A 13308-nucleotide genomic window follows, 5' to 3' on the forward strand; every position below is an offset into this window, starting at 1 on the left:
TCATGCACATTCATGCTCCCAATGGTAGAATTTAGAACATACGCCCATCAATAATACAGTCTAATTCTAAGACGTATTAAAACATTCCTCGTATAAATTTCGATCCACGGGTCAATGAGATAACAACGGTGTTGCAATGTATGTTCCATTACACCATACGAACATGTTTATACTAGTATATATATAGTAAAATTATTAAAGGACACATGAAGGTCAAGCGTTCACAAAACCGAGTTCCGCCAGCTCATCTCACCTAGCACACATTTTCAATAAAATTTTCTAACTGTAACGTAAGTAACACTAAAATGTTAATACGTCCACTCAAATTCTTCTCAGCCAAAGATGTCATCAAGATTACTTCATAACACCGCAATGACATTATCTGGAACTCAATGATAGGACATTTTACGTTAACAAGGGTTAACATGTGCTTGCCGAAAAGATGATATATAGGTAATATTAAGCCAAAAACAAACACGCAAAATTCCACAATGGTATCATCGGTTGGTAAAGCATTACAGCAGCATCACAAAAGCAACAGCGTGCCTCAAAACCGAAACCATCACCTGTAATACAATTACAAGCATCTGTTTACTACAACCCTACTCATCTCTTAGAGAAGATTGACGAAAAGATAGTCTGCAGTCTCCAGCCTCCGAACTCCATTCAGGTCATCCATAATGGCATCGTATCATCTGGGACTGAGAAACATCATCTCGTAAATATGGAATCATTGCATAGAATGTACACAACAAATAAAAAGGGAAACCTTTAGGGCTGGGATATAGACCTGGATACAGCTGCTGGACCATGTCCATTATTCACTGCTGTCGCCTGAGGTTTGAGGTCATCTAGGCTTGGAGAGCGACTATCTGACCTGTAGCGCCTGTTGTCCCGAGGGCGTGAAGAGTGTGAGTACTCAGGGGAATAATCATCCCGGCGTCCCCTGCCCCTGCAAAAAGTTGGTTTAAATTCCTGAGTATGCAAAAGACAAGGAGCAACACAATATAGCTGGCAAGTATAGGAAAAAAAGTAATAGTAGACCATTAACAAACTGCATTTTGTATAACTGAACACTTATTTACAGTACCTAGCAGTAAAGTACCACTCTTATCCCAAAGACAACTTGAAATATAAAGCAAGATATCATTTTTTACCTGCCCCATATCAATAAAAGCTACCCACTTTGATCCAAACATGGAATTGTGCAATGCATTAAGGTTCTGGCTCAACTTCAAAATACTCTTTCCCTCAGGTTTCTTAGCCAAGATTATCATTAAACTCTGGCTGACAGTACCACTTTATCTTTAACAGAAATGCCTTTCACATGCTCCAACCCTGGAGGTCATGGTACTTTCACTTTGGCCTTTATTCTTCAACATCATGGTTGTCTTTTGATCTTTTAGACACTCTATATTCTTTGTTGACTGGATAATAGACATAACCAAAGCAACACAATTCAGAGCAAAATTCAAAGCCTTATTTAAAGAACACATATCAACATTTACCAACAAATCTAACAAAACCATATTGCTGTCATGCACATCCAATTATAGATATAAGAAAGCTCCTTTAGTCATTGACTTGTTAATTAGAGCTATTTATTACTCCCTCCATTCCAAATTATAAGACGTTTTGGCATTTCTAGATACATAATTTCTGCTATATGCACTTAGATATACACGGTCTAAAAAAGCCAAAAAGTCTTATAATTTGGATTGGAGGGAGCAGTTGCTATAATGGAATTCCCAATCTGGACGAGCAACACAATCATTCTCAGTCTTGAAAGTCACTTCTTTGTAAGTACGTCTAAGGATACAATATTGAAAAAAAACCACACAACAAGAAAGGAGATTAAGATTTTAGTAATCAAACAATGATATATATTTGGAGGACTCGACAAAACTTAACGAGGAACTGAAGTACCAATTTATTTGATGAGAATAGAAGCTTAATCCTCATTTATATTGATGACAGGAATGGGACAAACAAATCCATTTGACAGTTAGTTACCTAGTACCTCTGTCCCCAAATAAACCAACTTCTAGAGCTGTCCTAAGTCATTTTTTTTGTAAATTTGACCGAATTTTATAGAACAACAACAACAAAGCATTTAAGTCCCAAACAAGTTGGGGTAGGCTAGAGTTGAAACCCAGCAGAAGCAATCAAGGTTCAGGCACGTGAATAACTGTTTTCCAAGCACTCCTATCTAAGGCTAAGTTTTTGGGTATATTCCATCCTTTCAAGTCTCCTTTTATTGCATCTACCCAAGTCAACTTCGGTCTTCCTCTGCCTCTCTTCACGTTACTATCCTGGCTTATGGTTCCACTACGCACCGGTGCCTCTGGAGGTCTCCGTTAAACATGTCCAAACCATCTCAACCGGTGTTGGACAAAGCTTTTCTTCAATTGGTGCTACCCCTAATCTATCACATATATCATCGTTCAACCGAATTTTATAGAAAAAATACCAATATTAATGACACAAAATTAGTATCATTTTTTAGATATACCACATAATATATTTTTATAGTCTACTTATTTGGTGTCTTACATGTTGATATTATTTCCTATTAAGCTGGTCAAGCTTACAAAAGTTTGATTTAAGACAACTCTAGAGGTTGATTTATTTAGGGATAGAGGGATCATTATATTTAAATCATAAAAGGGGTACAAACAAGTAATAAATATACTGTGAATATATTATAATATTCACCCTTGGTTCCAACATATGTAATATTTTGAACATTGACACAATCACCAGTATGCAACTTTGATTGCTAATTTAAATAACAGCAATGTGTTCTAAAATTACCATGTTATGAAAATATTGTTCGTGACAAATTAAAACAGAATACTTGGAACAATGTAACCACTTTGGCACATCCTAATGGTTAGATCATGATAAAATGTGTATCCATACAAACTGGGAAAGAAATGCAACTTGCTCCTAAAAAGCCAAAATAGCAGAGGCTTTCAAAGGACCTATAGGATTGAAGAACAATCAACAATTCAAGATACCAGTCGATTTGAAATAAATTGAGTTCAAACCTGAAGTCACGCCTAACTGGAGAAGGCGAAGGCGAATAAGCTGTTGCCAAGAAAGTGATTGTGTTTACTATTTTACAATGAAACGAAAGACTAAAACATTTAATTTTTATAAATCGCTTCACTTACAGTGGGAACGAGACCTTGGAGATCTTGATAGTGATCGTCTTGTGTATCTTCCCTCCATGTACCTACCACTACATCAACGAAAGCACGGATTTATTTCTTTTCATTACTTCAAGTTATAAGTTTACTATGGTGTTGCTAAGGGCAACCGAGAGCACATAGCAAAGGAAGGAACAAATAATGAACCTCGTCCTTGTTCTCATGCGCATTTCTTGTGGCGTTTTTCGATTCTCCTCAGCATAAACTATTGAAATTTCTCGACCACCGATGACTTGATGATTCATCTCTTGCTTGGCAACTGCAGCATCCTCAGGGTAGCGGAATTTGACAAATCCAAAACCACGAAGTTCCCTGTAAAATTGACAAATTCAACCAAGGATTAAGAAGGAAAAAAGTCATTGTCATTCGACAAATATGCTCTGTTGTTCCAACAGTTGGCTGTTCATTCCAATCCCTATTTAATAAAGAAACAGTAAATACACTTAAGAACTATTTATCAAAAACAGGGAACATATACAACAAAAACTTGCCATGATATTAAACAGGATTTTCTTTCGTTGCCAAAAGAACCAGAATTTTTTAATGAGAGAATTTCAGTCCATTTGGCATTTCTATTACATTATCACATACGTCCAAATGGGTCAAACTAATATAATGTCTTGGAATGAACACCGGAGATGACCACTCAAACAACAGTGTATCAGTCTCCTAATTATTGGTGTGCAAGTTAATTCATCTAAATACTTTTCCATTGTTGAAAAAACTTTGCCTGCTATGCACATACTCCCTCCGGTCAGCGGTCACAAATAAGTGTCGTTTTGGACAACAACATAATTCCCAAAACACATTTCAATGCTTGTAAATTATAACAAGTACACTGTTATGGAACTACTTTTCAAGACAAATCTACCCATATAATTTTTAAATATTCAAACCCAAGAAATATAAAGCAATTCATAAAGTAATATCTAATCGAAGTTGAAATTGTTGATTTGCACATAATCCAAAGGCCACTTACTTTTGACTGGAGGGAGTATATGCCTTAAAGCCCTTAATGAACAGGCTGGCATGAGGTTGAACTCAAGTTTGACATAAGAAAGGCAAAGAAACTTTAAAAAGCAATTATTACCTGGTGTGGAAATTCCTCGGTAGGTAAATGTCCTTTATAGGGCCGAATTGCTCAAATGGAACACGAATATCTTCTGGCCTGCAGAAGATGAAAATCCAATAACAGAACAAAATCAGTTAACGACATTGTAAAGCCATGCAAGGGCGCAAAAGGCAGACTGCATCACAAATTCACAATAGTACAGAACATAGGTATATCATACTGATTACTTTGCAGCAGCTTATGTCGTACTATAACATTTTATTGGCAGTTGCAAAAGGATGGAACCATTTGCAAGGTTAAAAAAAGTTCATCAAGCTGTAAGTAAGATGCACAAACACCCAAAATTGTATCTGACATGAGAGGATTGGATTGGATTATGTGATGTGAAAGAGCCAGTGCTCCTTGAGTACAAATAACCATGACCACAACTTCCTAGACAAACAATTCATATATTTTCATCTAAAGTGATTGGCAAACTCTCCAACCAAGACATTGAATAGAAACCCAAACTGACTCTAGGCTTGTCAAAGACTAGACAATGGCTTAAACATGATTGATCCAGTCTATAAAGGATATGACATTGATATACAAAGCTGCTTTGAGAAGACTAAGGATGCACACCATCAGCCCATTTAGTGAATGGCTTCCAAAACCCAATGAGTTTGCGACGACAGATGGACTTATCTTTTTCCTAGGAAATTCTGATAAACAGTTCCATCAGTTATTCATGCACATATCTTCCGGTAAACATCAATCGTTAAACAGCCCATTGCGGCGTATTTTATATTCAAACATTTGTTAGCATGCAAACCACCAAACAATTCATCACCATGCGAAAAATTGAAACACAGCTACACTTGCAAATATCAAATGTTGAAAACAAACTGCTATATTTGCTTTTGTTTCGTGCATAGCCTTTAACAACCATCAAATAACACATTAGAGGCCGATGGGCAAAGTCAATAATTAATTAATCCTAAAACTAGGATTGATAATACAATCGAGTCGACAAGATGAATTTGCATGTAGCAGCCAGAAAATTTCACAGAATTAACCGGCTTCAGACATTGACCAAACCAGATGGCGCCACGTCCGCCAACCGTAGGTCATACCAGCCAGAACTACAGGCACATATATGGGGTATACAACGATAATTCACCTGGCTGTGAGGGAGATGTTGCGGATGAGGAGACCGGACTGCGCCGACGGCCGACCGTAACCACGTCGGTCCCCGCCTCCGCCGGCCCCGGCCCAGCGGTAGCGGTCGCGGGGGTCGTCGTAGCGCTTGCGCCTAGGAGGGCTCCGGCTGTACCGCCGCCGCGGGCTGTAGCTCCGGCTCGGACTCCGGCTGCGATATCCGGCCATCGTTCGTCGGGGATGCCGCACGGCGCCGCGCCTGAGAGGTACAGCCGGTCTTGCTAGGGTTTTCCGGGGTTTGGCTCGGGTGTTTTGTGACGCAAGTCGTCCTCGTAAAAGGCTCTATTAACGCCATTTTGCATACGGCCCACGAGGCCACAACCAAATCTGTGCGCGCACCGCTGCTCACTGACCCGCCTCTTGTGTCGCCGCCGCCGCCGCCGGCACCGCCATGCCCCCGCCTCGGCTCCTTTTCGCCAGGCGCCTCTGCTCCGCCACCGCATCTGATCCCGCCAGCGCTCTGACTCCATCCACGATCTCCAACGCGGCTGACCTCGCCGCGGCCGCCGCCCTCCGCACGCCGCGCCCGCGGTTCCAATCCTGCCTCCTCTCCTTGGTCCCTCGCGCCGTCCTCCTCCACCCAGACTTTGCTCGCCTCACGCTCTCCCGCCTTCTTCCGGCCGTGGCTCCATCGCTCCGCTTCCTACGCTCTCTGTCTCCACACCTCCCCGCCCCCGCCCCTGCCCCTGACACCGCCCCGGCGAACGTCTACCCTCCGCTGCCCGGGGTCGGCAAGTTCCTCCTCCGCCTCCCACCGCACCTCGCCGCAGACGTTGCCGAGCTCCTCACCTCCCACCTCGGCATCCACCTTTCCCTCCACGCCTTCAATGTCGCGTCCCGTTCCGCACTCGGCGCCGGCCGCCCGGACCTCGTCTTCCGCCTCTTCTCCGCCTTCTCCTCCTCGCCAGAATTCCCCGGCAATGCCACTACCGTCGGCCTCCTCACACGGGCCTACGCCGCCGAGGGCCGCCCCCTCGACGGCCTCGGCCTCCTCCGCGACGCCGCGCGCCGTGGGTCCCCTCCGTCGGCCAAGGCCGCTGCTGACCTCATCGGTTCCTTCGCAGCCGACGGCAACTTCGGCAAGGTCTCCGACACGCTGCACCTCATGATTTCCACCGGGTGCACCCCGGACAAGGTGATCTACCAGCGGGTCATACACGGGCTCTTCAGGCGGAGAATGGGTGGAGAGGCTCTGCGTGTGTTCAGAGAGATCAAGCAGCGGGGCTATCAAATTGACGGAATTACATATTGCACGGTGATCCATGGATTATGCGAAATGCGGCTCATTGGAGATGCACAGCAGATGTGGGATGAGATGGTGGACAGGGGCATCAAGCCCAATGAGTATGCTTACTGCTCCCTAGTCACTTACTATTGCAGAGTTGGTGATCTTGAGAAGGCCCGCAAGGTATATGATGAAATGCTTGCGAAGGGGTTCAAGCAGACTACTGTTAGCTGTAACATTCTCATCAAAGGATTCTGTGTTCATGGAAGGGTGTATGACGCACTCGAGGTGTTTGAGGAAATGTCAGTTAAGGGAATTAAGCATGATGTGATCACTTATGACACATTGATCCGGGGCTTATGCAAGGTTGGGAAGTTGGACTCGGCGATACAGATGTATGAGTGGTTGCTATCATCTGGTTTGGAGCCAACGGTGTCAACTTTCAGTCCTCTGATAGGTGCCATGTGTGAGAACGGACAGGTGCATGCTGCAGTAGACCTGATCAACTTGATGCGGGCTAAGGGCTTGGAGCCACTGGTGTTGAGCAATGATTGCATCATTAATGGCTTTTGTAAGATCAATCGATCTGATGAGGGCATGGCATGGTTGGCAGGTATGTTGAATGACAACATAAAACCTCGAAAACAGACATTTGATTGTTTGGTGGAATCATTGAGCACCTCTGGGCGATTGGACTGATGCATTGCTGGTCCTGAATATAATGTTCAAGGTTGGATTTGAACTAGGCAGATTTGCTTGCACCATACTTGTCGATAAGCTATGTACAGGCAATGTATCTTACTCCCACCAACTGGATAACATTTTGGTTAGCAACCAGTAGAAACACTAGTAGCAATGATATAATGTTTCCTTGTGCCTCCCAAGACATGCGATCAGCAAAGACGTTGTTGTTTTTCTGGTGCTGTCTTGGAGCACCCAAATGCCTTCGGCAGAAGATTCTGGGGATCGGAACTTTTTTTTTTTTTGAAAGTGAGATCAGAAAATTTTAATGTCATTGCTGGTTTGTAATCTACTCTTTGCTCTAGCAGTTTGCACTTGTTGTAGAGCTTGTCAATGTGCTGTGGCTCCTGTAGGTCGGTGTAGAATTTTCGTGAAGAATCAAAATAGTTGTCAACTTGTACTATCATTCAGAACGAGAATAATGCGCAAGGCTCAGAGTTTCATTTTACTGTAATATATGATATACAAAGTTTTGAAAATCGAAGATTACGTCTCGCCTAGGCGCGCCTAGTCGCTAGGCTATGGCCTGGCGTCTGGACTAGGGGGGTAATCGCCCCTCTAGGCGGGCGGAGCGACTAGGCGGCGCCCAGGAGCCCTAGGCGGCGCGGAATCGAGCTAGGCGGGCGACGCGGGCCATCGCGCGCGAAAGAATGGCTCCGCGGGCGAGCGCGCGCGCGCAGAGCTCCAGGCGCGGGAAAAAGCCGCGCGCTGCTGCGCTGGAGAAGGATAAGGGGGAGAAGGGGAGAGAAAGTCGTACTCGCCTCGACCTTGACCTCCGCCGGGAAGCAGGTCCCGCCGGCTGCGCTGCTCGCCTGGAAGCAGATCCCGCCTGGCGAGCCTCCTCCCCACCTGGCAAGACCCGCCGGCGACGCTGCTCCCCGCCGGTCTCCTTCCTCCTCGACGAGCTCATCCCCGCGGGTCGTGCTCCTCCCCGCCGGGAAGCAGGTCCCGCCGGCTGCGCTGCTCGCCTGGAAGCAGATCCTGCCGGCGAGCCTCCTCCCCGCCTGGCAAGACCCTGTCCGGCGACGCTGCTCCCCGCCGGTCTCCTTCCTCCTCGACGAGCTCGTCCCCAGCGGGTCGTGCTCCTCCTCGCCGGTCTCTTCGTCTTCGTCGCCAGAAGCTCCTCCCCGCCGGTCTCCTCCGAAGGTCTGTATGTCCTCCTCCCCTGCTCCTCTGTTTCCATTCCCCTGCTTTGTCTATTTGCAAACATATACAGGTCGGTCTCCTCTAGTTTCCTTTCCCTGCAGTTGTTCCTTTTCCTGCTCTCCTCTCCTCTGTTTCTGAAATCTGAAATTGTTGAATGATTCCATGTATCTACTATGATGAATCTGTGAAATTGTTGACTGCATCTGCACACATATGAATTTGTTGACTGATTGGCGATTGCATGTATATGTTTGTAATTTGTTGATTGATGGCTTGAACTCAGATGACGGGAACAGAGGGTCAATCTGAAACTGCAAGTGGAACAGAGGGAGCAACTGTCTTGAGAAGGAATTCAGATGATGTGGGATGGGAGTATGGGGTTCTTGTTGATCCCTACTGAAGAAGTGTGAGACAGCTTCATGTCATGTTTTAGCTTTTATTATGCATCCATGTATCTTTAACTTATGAACTTAGAACTCGTGCTGTGTGCTTGTGTTTTGTGTTGTGAGAACTGAGAATCATCAATCATGTGATGTAATGTACTGCTAGTCTACTATCCATTTTATATTCTGTGTTGCTGTCTGCTATCCCTTCATGTTTGTGATTTCAAAAGGCTATCCTATGCTGCTGAAATGCTGATAATGGATGGGAGAAGGCTTAGACCTCAGATAAGTACCTAACTTGCTATTTCCTATTTTTTGTATCACTTGTATTGATGCCCAATTGCATCTAAAAGTGTTGTCCACTTCTATTGCAGCAGTGCTGCAGGAAATTCAGTAATCAGTAGTGTATCAACTGCAACTAAGGACAAAGAACCTAAGGTATGTCTACTGGTCCTTCCCTATTTTTTATCTAAATTATTCATGATTTGTGCTATAAATGTATATATTATATATTGATATATAAATATAAATTGGCAAAACGTCTAGCATCGCCTAGGCTGGACTAGTCGCTAGGCTAAGGGTCATCGTCTAGATTTCGCCTAGCGCCTAGCAAAACTTTGATGATATATGATGTATGAGTAATACTTTGAGGGACATTTCATATTGTCAGAACTCAGAACTCGTGCAAGGGACACTTGCCTCGCCAGTTTCTACTGGTTTCCACTTTAATAGGGTGATCTCAGTTTTTGATACTCAAAACATTTCATCATGAAGAAGATTTGGCTTCATATTTACCATTAACTGACAACTGTTATGGGTGATCTCATGTCAGGATCTGTTCCAGTCTGACGCCCAACAAAGTGGTACGCAGCTTATACATCGTTCGTTATCACAAATAAAACACAGGATGTCACATTGGGAAAATGGTTGACACGTAGTACAATACCACATCGTTCGTATACATGTTATTGAACTTGGTTCATTGTGCGACAAAGTTAAACATGACGTTCAGTAGCACATATAGTTAACACAAATGAAATTTAGTTCACCACAACCACCAGGTGCTGCTACACTAAGCAAGTCACTTATAGCAACTACTATTGCTACACATTGTTCACCTGCGACCACTGACGATGCAACACGATTATCTCGTTTCGGCTTATTCACTTGTATCTGGCTTATAATCCACGGCTTGAACAGTGTTTTTCTCTCACATCAAACCAGTCAGCAGTTGTCGGTGTTTCGGACCGGCGGGCTCTCAACCAACTAGTAAAAATGCACTGCGTGCCTCTAATCCCGGATGGTGATGTAAAGAGACACAAGGTTTATACTGGTTCGGGCGATGGGTGCCCTACATTCAGTCTGAGATATCGATCTTGTATTCCTTACAACGAAATGCTCGTAGTAGGGGGTTACAAGCAGGGCAAGAGAGGGAGTTAGTCCCAGTTCTCTGCGTGGAGCGGTGTGAGTTGCTTGAGATGCTGATCTCAGGCAGCGGGTAAACGTGCGTGTTACAGAGCGTTGCTTACGCGTGAGTGAGTTCGTCCATCTGCCTATGCCTGTCCCTTAGAAACGGCCCCGGTCCCTCCCTTTTATAGTTGAAGGGGGGTCAGGGGTGATACATGCGTTCGCTATGCGGCGTCCTGCAAACAGAGGTGGCATGTCCGAGCCCTGTAGCCTGTTACTGTGGCGGTATGGTCGACGGAGCGGTCCTGTCCTTGATGCACTGGAGCAACGCGCCGGCCACGCCCGATCCTGTGCGACGTGGGAGCTCCAGTGATAGCCTGACGCAGGACGTGGCGGACGTCGTGCTGGTTGCTGTGTGCTGATGGTGTAAAGAGCCGAGGCTCAGTTGGTGCCGAGGCCGAGCCGTCGTGGGGAGCTCGGCGGACGCGAATCCCGAGGTTGCTGAGACCTTGAAGTAGACTGCCGAGGCGTGGAGGGAGCAGTTGGTCTTATACACTGATTCCGAGGCTATAGTAACCCGGACCTGACTCTGCACGCCGCGCTGTCCCTGGAGCAGGAGTTAGGTAGCACAGCGCAGTACGGGCGCCGGTCGTGGGCACAGCACCGAGCATAGTGGCCAGTAACCCCCGCCCTGTCCTGTCCTGGACGGCATGGCTTCGATGTGACTGGCGTCCAGTCGGCCATGCCGCTGTGTCGAGCCGTCGTTCGGCTGATATCGCGGGAGTGGTCGAACGCGCCGGGCGGACGTGACATCTTGTCCGAGAAATTGGTCGAGGCGGAGGCGGCGGGGTTGTCGTGCCGAGCCGGCCTTGAGCGAGGCGGAGAATCGGCGTCTCGTCCGAGGTTGTACGCGCGGGGCCTCGGGCGAGACGGAGAATCGGTTCCCGGCCGAGACCTTTCGCGCGAGGCCTCGAGCGAGGCGGAAAATCGGTAGGCCGTCCGAGGCCTTCCGTGCGAGGCCTCTAGCGAGGCGGAGATTCGGTAGGCCGTCGAAGGCCTTCCGTGCGAGGCCTCTAGCGAGGCAGAGAGTAGGTGGCTTCGGACATGGCCGGGGTTTGGCCAATAGTTGTCCCTCGGCTTTGACTTTGACAGGGTCTAAGCGATTTTTTCGATTGTTGCTTAGGGGACCCCTTCTCATGGTACCCGACAGTAGCCCCCGAGCCTCAGGGAGAGTGTGAGCGCTCTCTTTGAGGTTTTGTCGAGACTCAGCTCGCAGCAGCTCCTGGCGGGATGGTGTTTCGTACTCGAGGCTTCGGTGGATGCGCGCGAGCGCACCCGCCGGGTGTAGCCCCCGAGGCTCTGGAGGAGTGGATTTATTCTTCCAGGGGCTTTTCTTGCGTTGTGAGAGGGGTTTTATTGCGTTTGCCGAGCCCATGAGTGCGAGTTCGGGTCGCTGAGCCTCGGCAAGGTTGCAGGAAGAGCCCCCTAGCCTCTGCGTGGAGCGAGAGGGCCGTCAGAGGTTCTCCTGGCTTTTTGTGCGACCCTCACGCATCCTTTTCGTTCGGAAGGAGAGGTGGAGGGTGCCATGTTACCCTCGGTGGGCGCGAGCAGTGACACCTCCGGTGAGCTATTATCGGGTAAGTTCGAGTGGAGACCCGTGCCCCGTTCGATAGGGGTTGGCTAGCGGTCCAGAGACGCACTCTAAGTGTACCAGAGGGCTTCTCTAGTGGGTGCCGAGGCCATTCGATGGGCCCCGGTGACTCGGTGCCTCCCTACGGTGGGATCCCATTCGGAGACCTCCCTGCCGGTCTCGGACACGACTTAGGGCGTCCCAAGCGATTGTTTGCTCGGGCCTTGACCATGCGCGGGCTCGCCCATAGTTGTCCCTGACTCTACTGTCCTGGGGCGGCTGTCGAAACCCTCGGGGGCCCAACCTTCGAACCCCTGGACCGTAACGGGCTCGATGCCCTTTATCGCGTTTTTCTGGGCCTTTGAGCGCGAGCTCGGGTCGCTTTGTCTCCGTCCTAGGTGCAGGAAGAGCCCCCGAGCCTTCGCACGGAGCGAAAGGGCGGTCGGGGGTTCCCCTGGCTTTTTGTGCCACCCTCGCGCATCCTTTTCGCTCGGATGGAGGGGTTGTTCGCCAAGCCCCCTCGAGTGCGAGCCTGGGTCGCTGGGTCTCGGAGAAGTTGCAGGAAGAGCCCCCTAGCCTCTGCACGGAGCGAGAGGGCCGTCAGGGGTTCTTCTGGCTTTTTATGCGACCCTCGCGCATCCTTTTCGCTCGGATGGAGGGGTTGTTCGCCGAGCCCCCTCGAGTGCACGTCTGGGTCACTGGGTCTCGGCAAGGTTGCAGGAAGAGCCCCCTAGCCTCTGCACGGAGCGAGAGGGCCGTCAGGAGTTCCCCTGGCTTTTTATACGACCCTCGCGCATCCTTTTTGTTCGGAAGGAGGGGTTGTTTGTCGAGCCCCCCCCCCCCCCCCCGAGTGCGAGCCTAGGTCGCTGGATCTCGGCAAGGTTGCAGGAAGAGCCCCCTAGCCTCTGCACGGAGCGAGAGGGCCGTCAGGGGTCCCCTGGCTTTTTGTACGACCCTCGCGCATCCTTTTCGTTCGGAAGGAGGGGTGGAATATGTTAGGCTACCCTCGATGGGCGCGAGCGGTGGCACTTCCAGTGAGCTGTTATCGGGTAAGTCCGAGTGGAGGCCCATACCCCATTCGATAGGGGTCGGCTAGCGGTCCAGAGACGCACTCCATGGGTACCAGAGGGTTTCTCTAGTGGGTGCCGGGGCCGTTCGATGGGCCTCGGTGGCTCGGTGCCTCCATACGGTGGGATCCCATTCGGAGACCTTCCTGCCGGTCTCGGACACGACTTAGGGCGTCCCAAGCGTTTCGCTTGCTTGGGTCTCGGCCCCGTATGGGCTCGCTCGTAGTC

At 48.2% G+C, this 13308-nt stretch overlaps 1 protein-coding gene and 1 pseudogene across 3 annotated transcripts; one reads left to right on the forward strand and one right to left on the reverse strand.

The window, feature by feature from the left end:
* Positions 1–326: 326 nt before the first annotated feature.
* On the reverse strand, positions 327–5778 carry LOC136530851 (serine/arginine-rich SC35-like splicing factor SCL28). Of its 3 annotated transcripts, none has more exons than XM_066523564.1 (7): positions 5444–5778; positions 4303–4380; positions 3360–3524; positions 3177–3244; positions 3051–3090; positions 791–952; positions 327–701 (listed from the first exon to the last, which is right to left on the reverse strand). In XM_066523564.1, exons 1-7 carry the CDS (start codon positions 5647–5649, stop codon positions 692–694), a joined length of 729 nt encoding a protein of 242 aa, XP_066379661.1. In that variant the 5' UTR covers positions 5650–5778; the 3' UTR covers positions 327–691. The 3 variants fall into 3 exon arrangements, 1 of the variants encoding a protein (XP_066379661.1); XR_010777892.1 differs by lacking the exon at positions 327–701 and adding an exon at positions 1158–1427 and having other exon boundaries at positions 827–952; XR_010777896.1 differs by lacking the exon at positions 327–701 and adding an exon at positions 1158–1427 and having other exon boundaries at positions 928–946.
* Positions 5779–5866: 88 nt separating this feature from the next.
* Positions 5867–7827, forward strand: LOC136530844 (pentatricopeptide repeat-containing protein At5g18950-like; annotated as a pseudogene).
* Positions 7828–13308: the final 5481 nt, after the last annotated feature.

This window comes from Miscanthus floridulus, chromosome 2, assembly GCF_019320115.1.
Source record: "Miscanthus floridulus cultivar M001 chromosome 2, ASM1932011v1, whole genome shotgun sequence".
NCBI classification, from domain to species: domain Eukaryota; kingdom Viridiplantae; phylum Streptophyta; class Magnoliopsida; order Poales; family Poaceae; genus Miscanthus; species Miscanthus floridulus.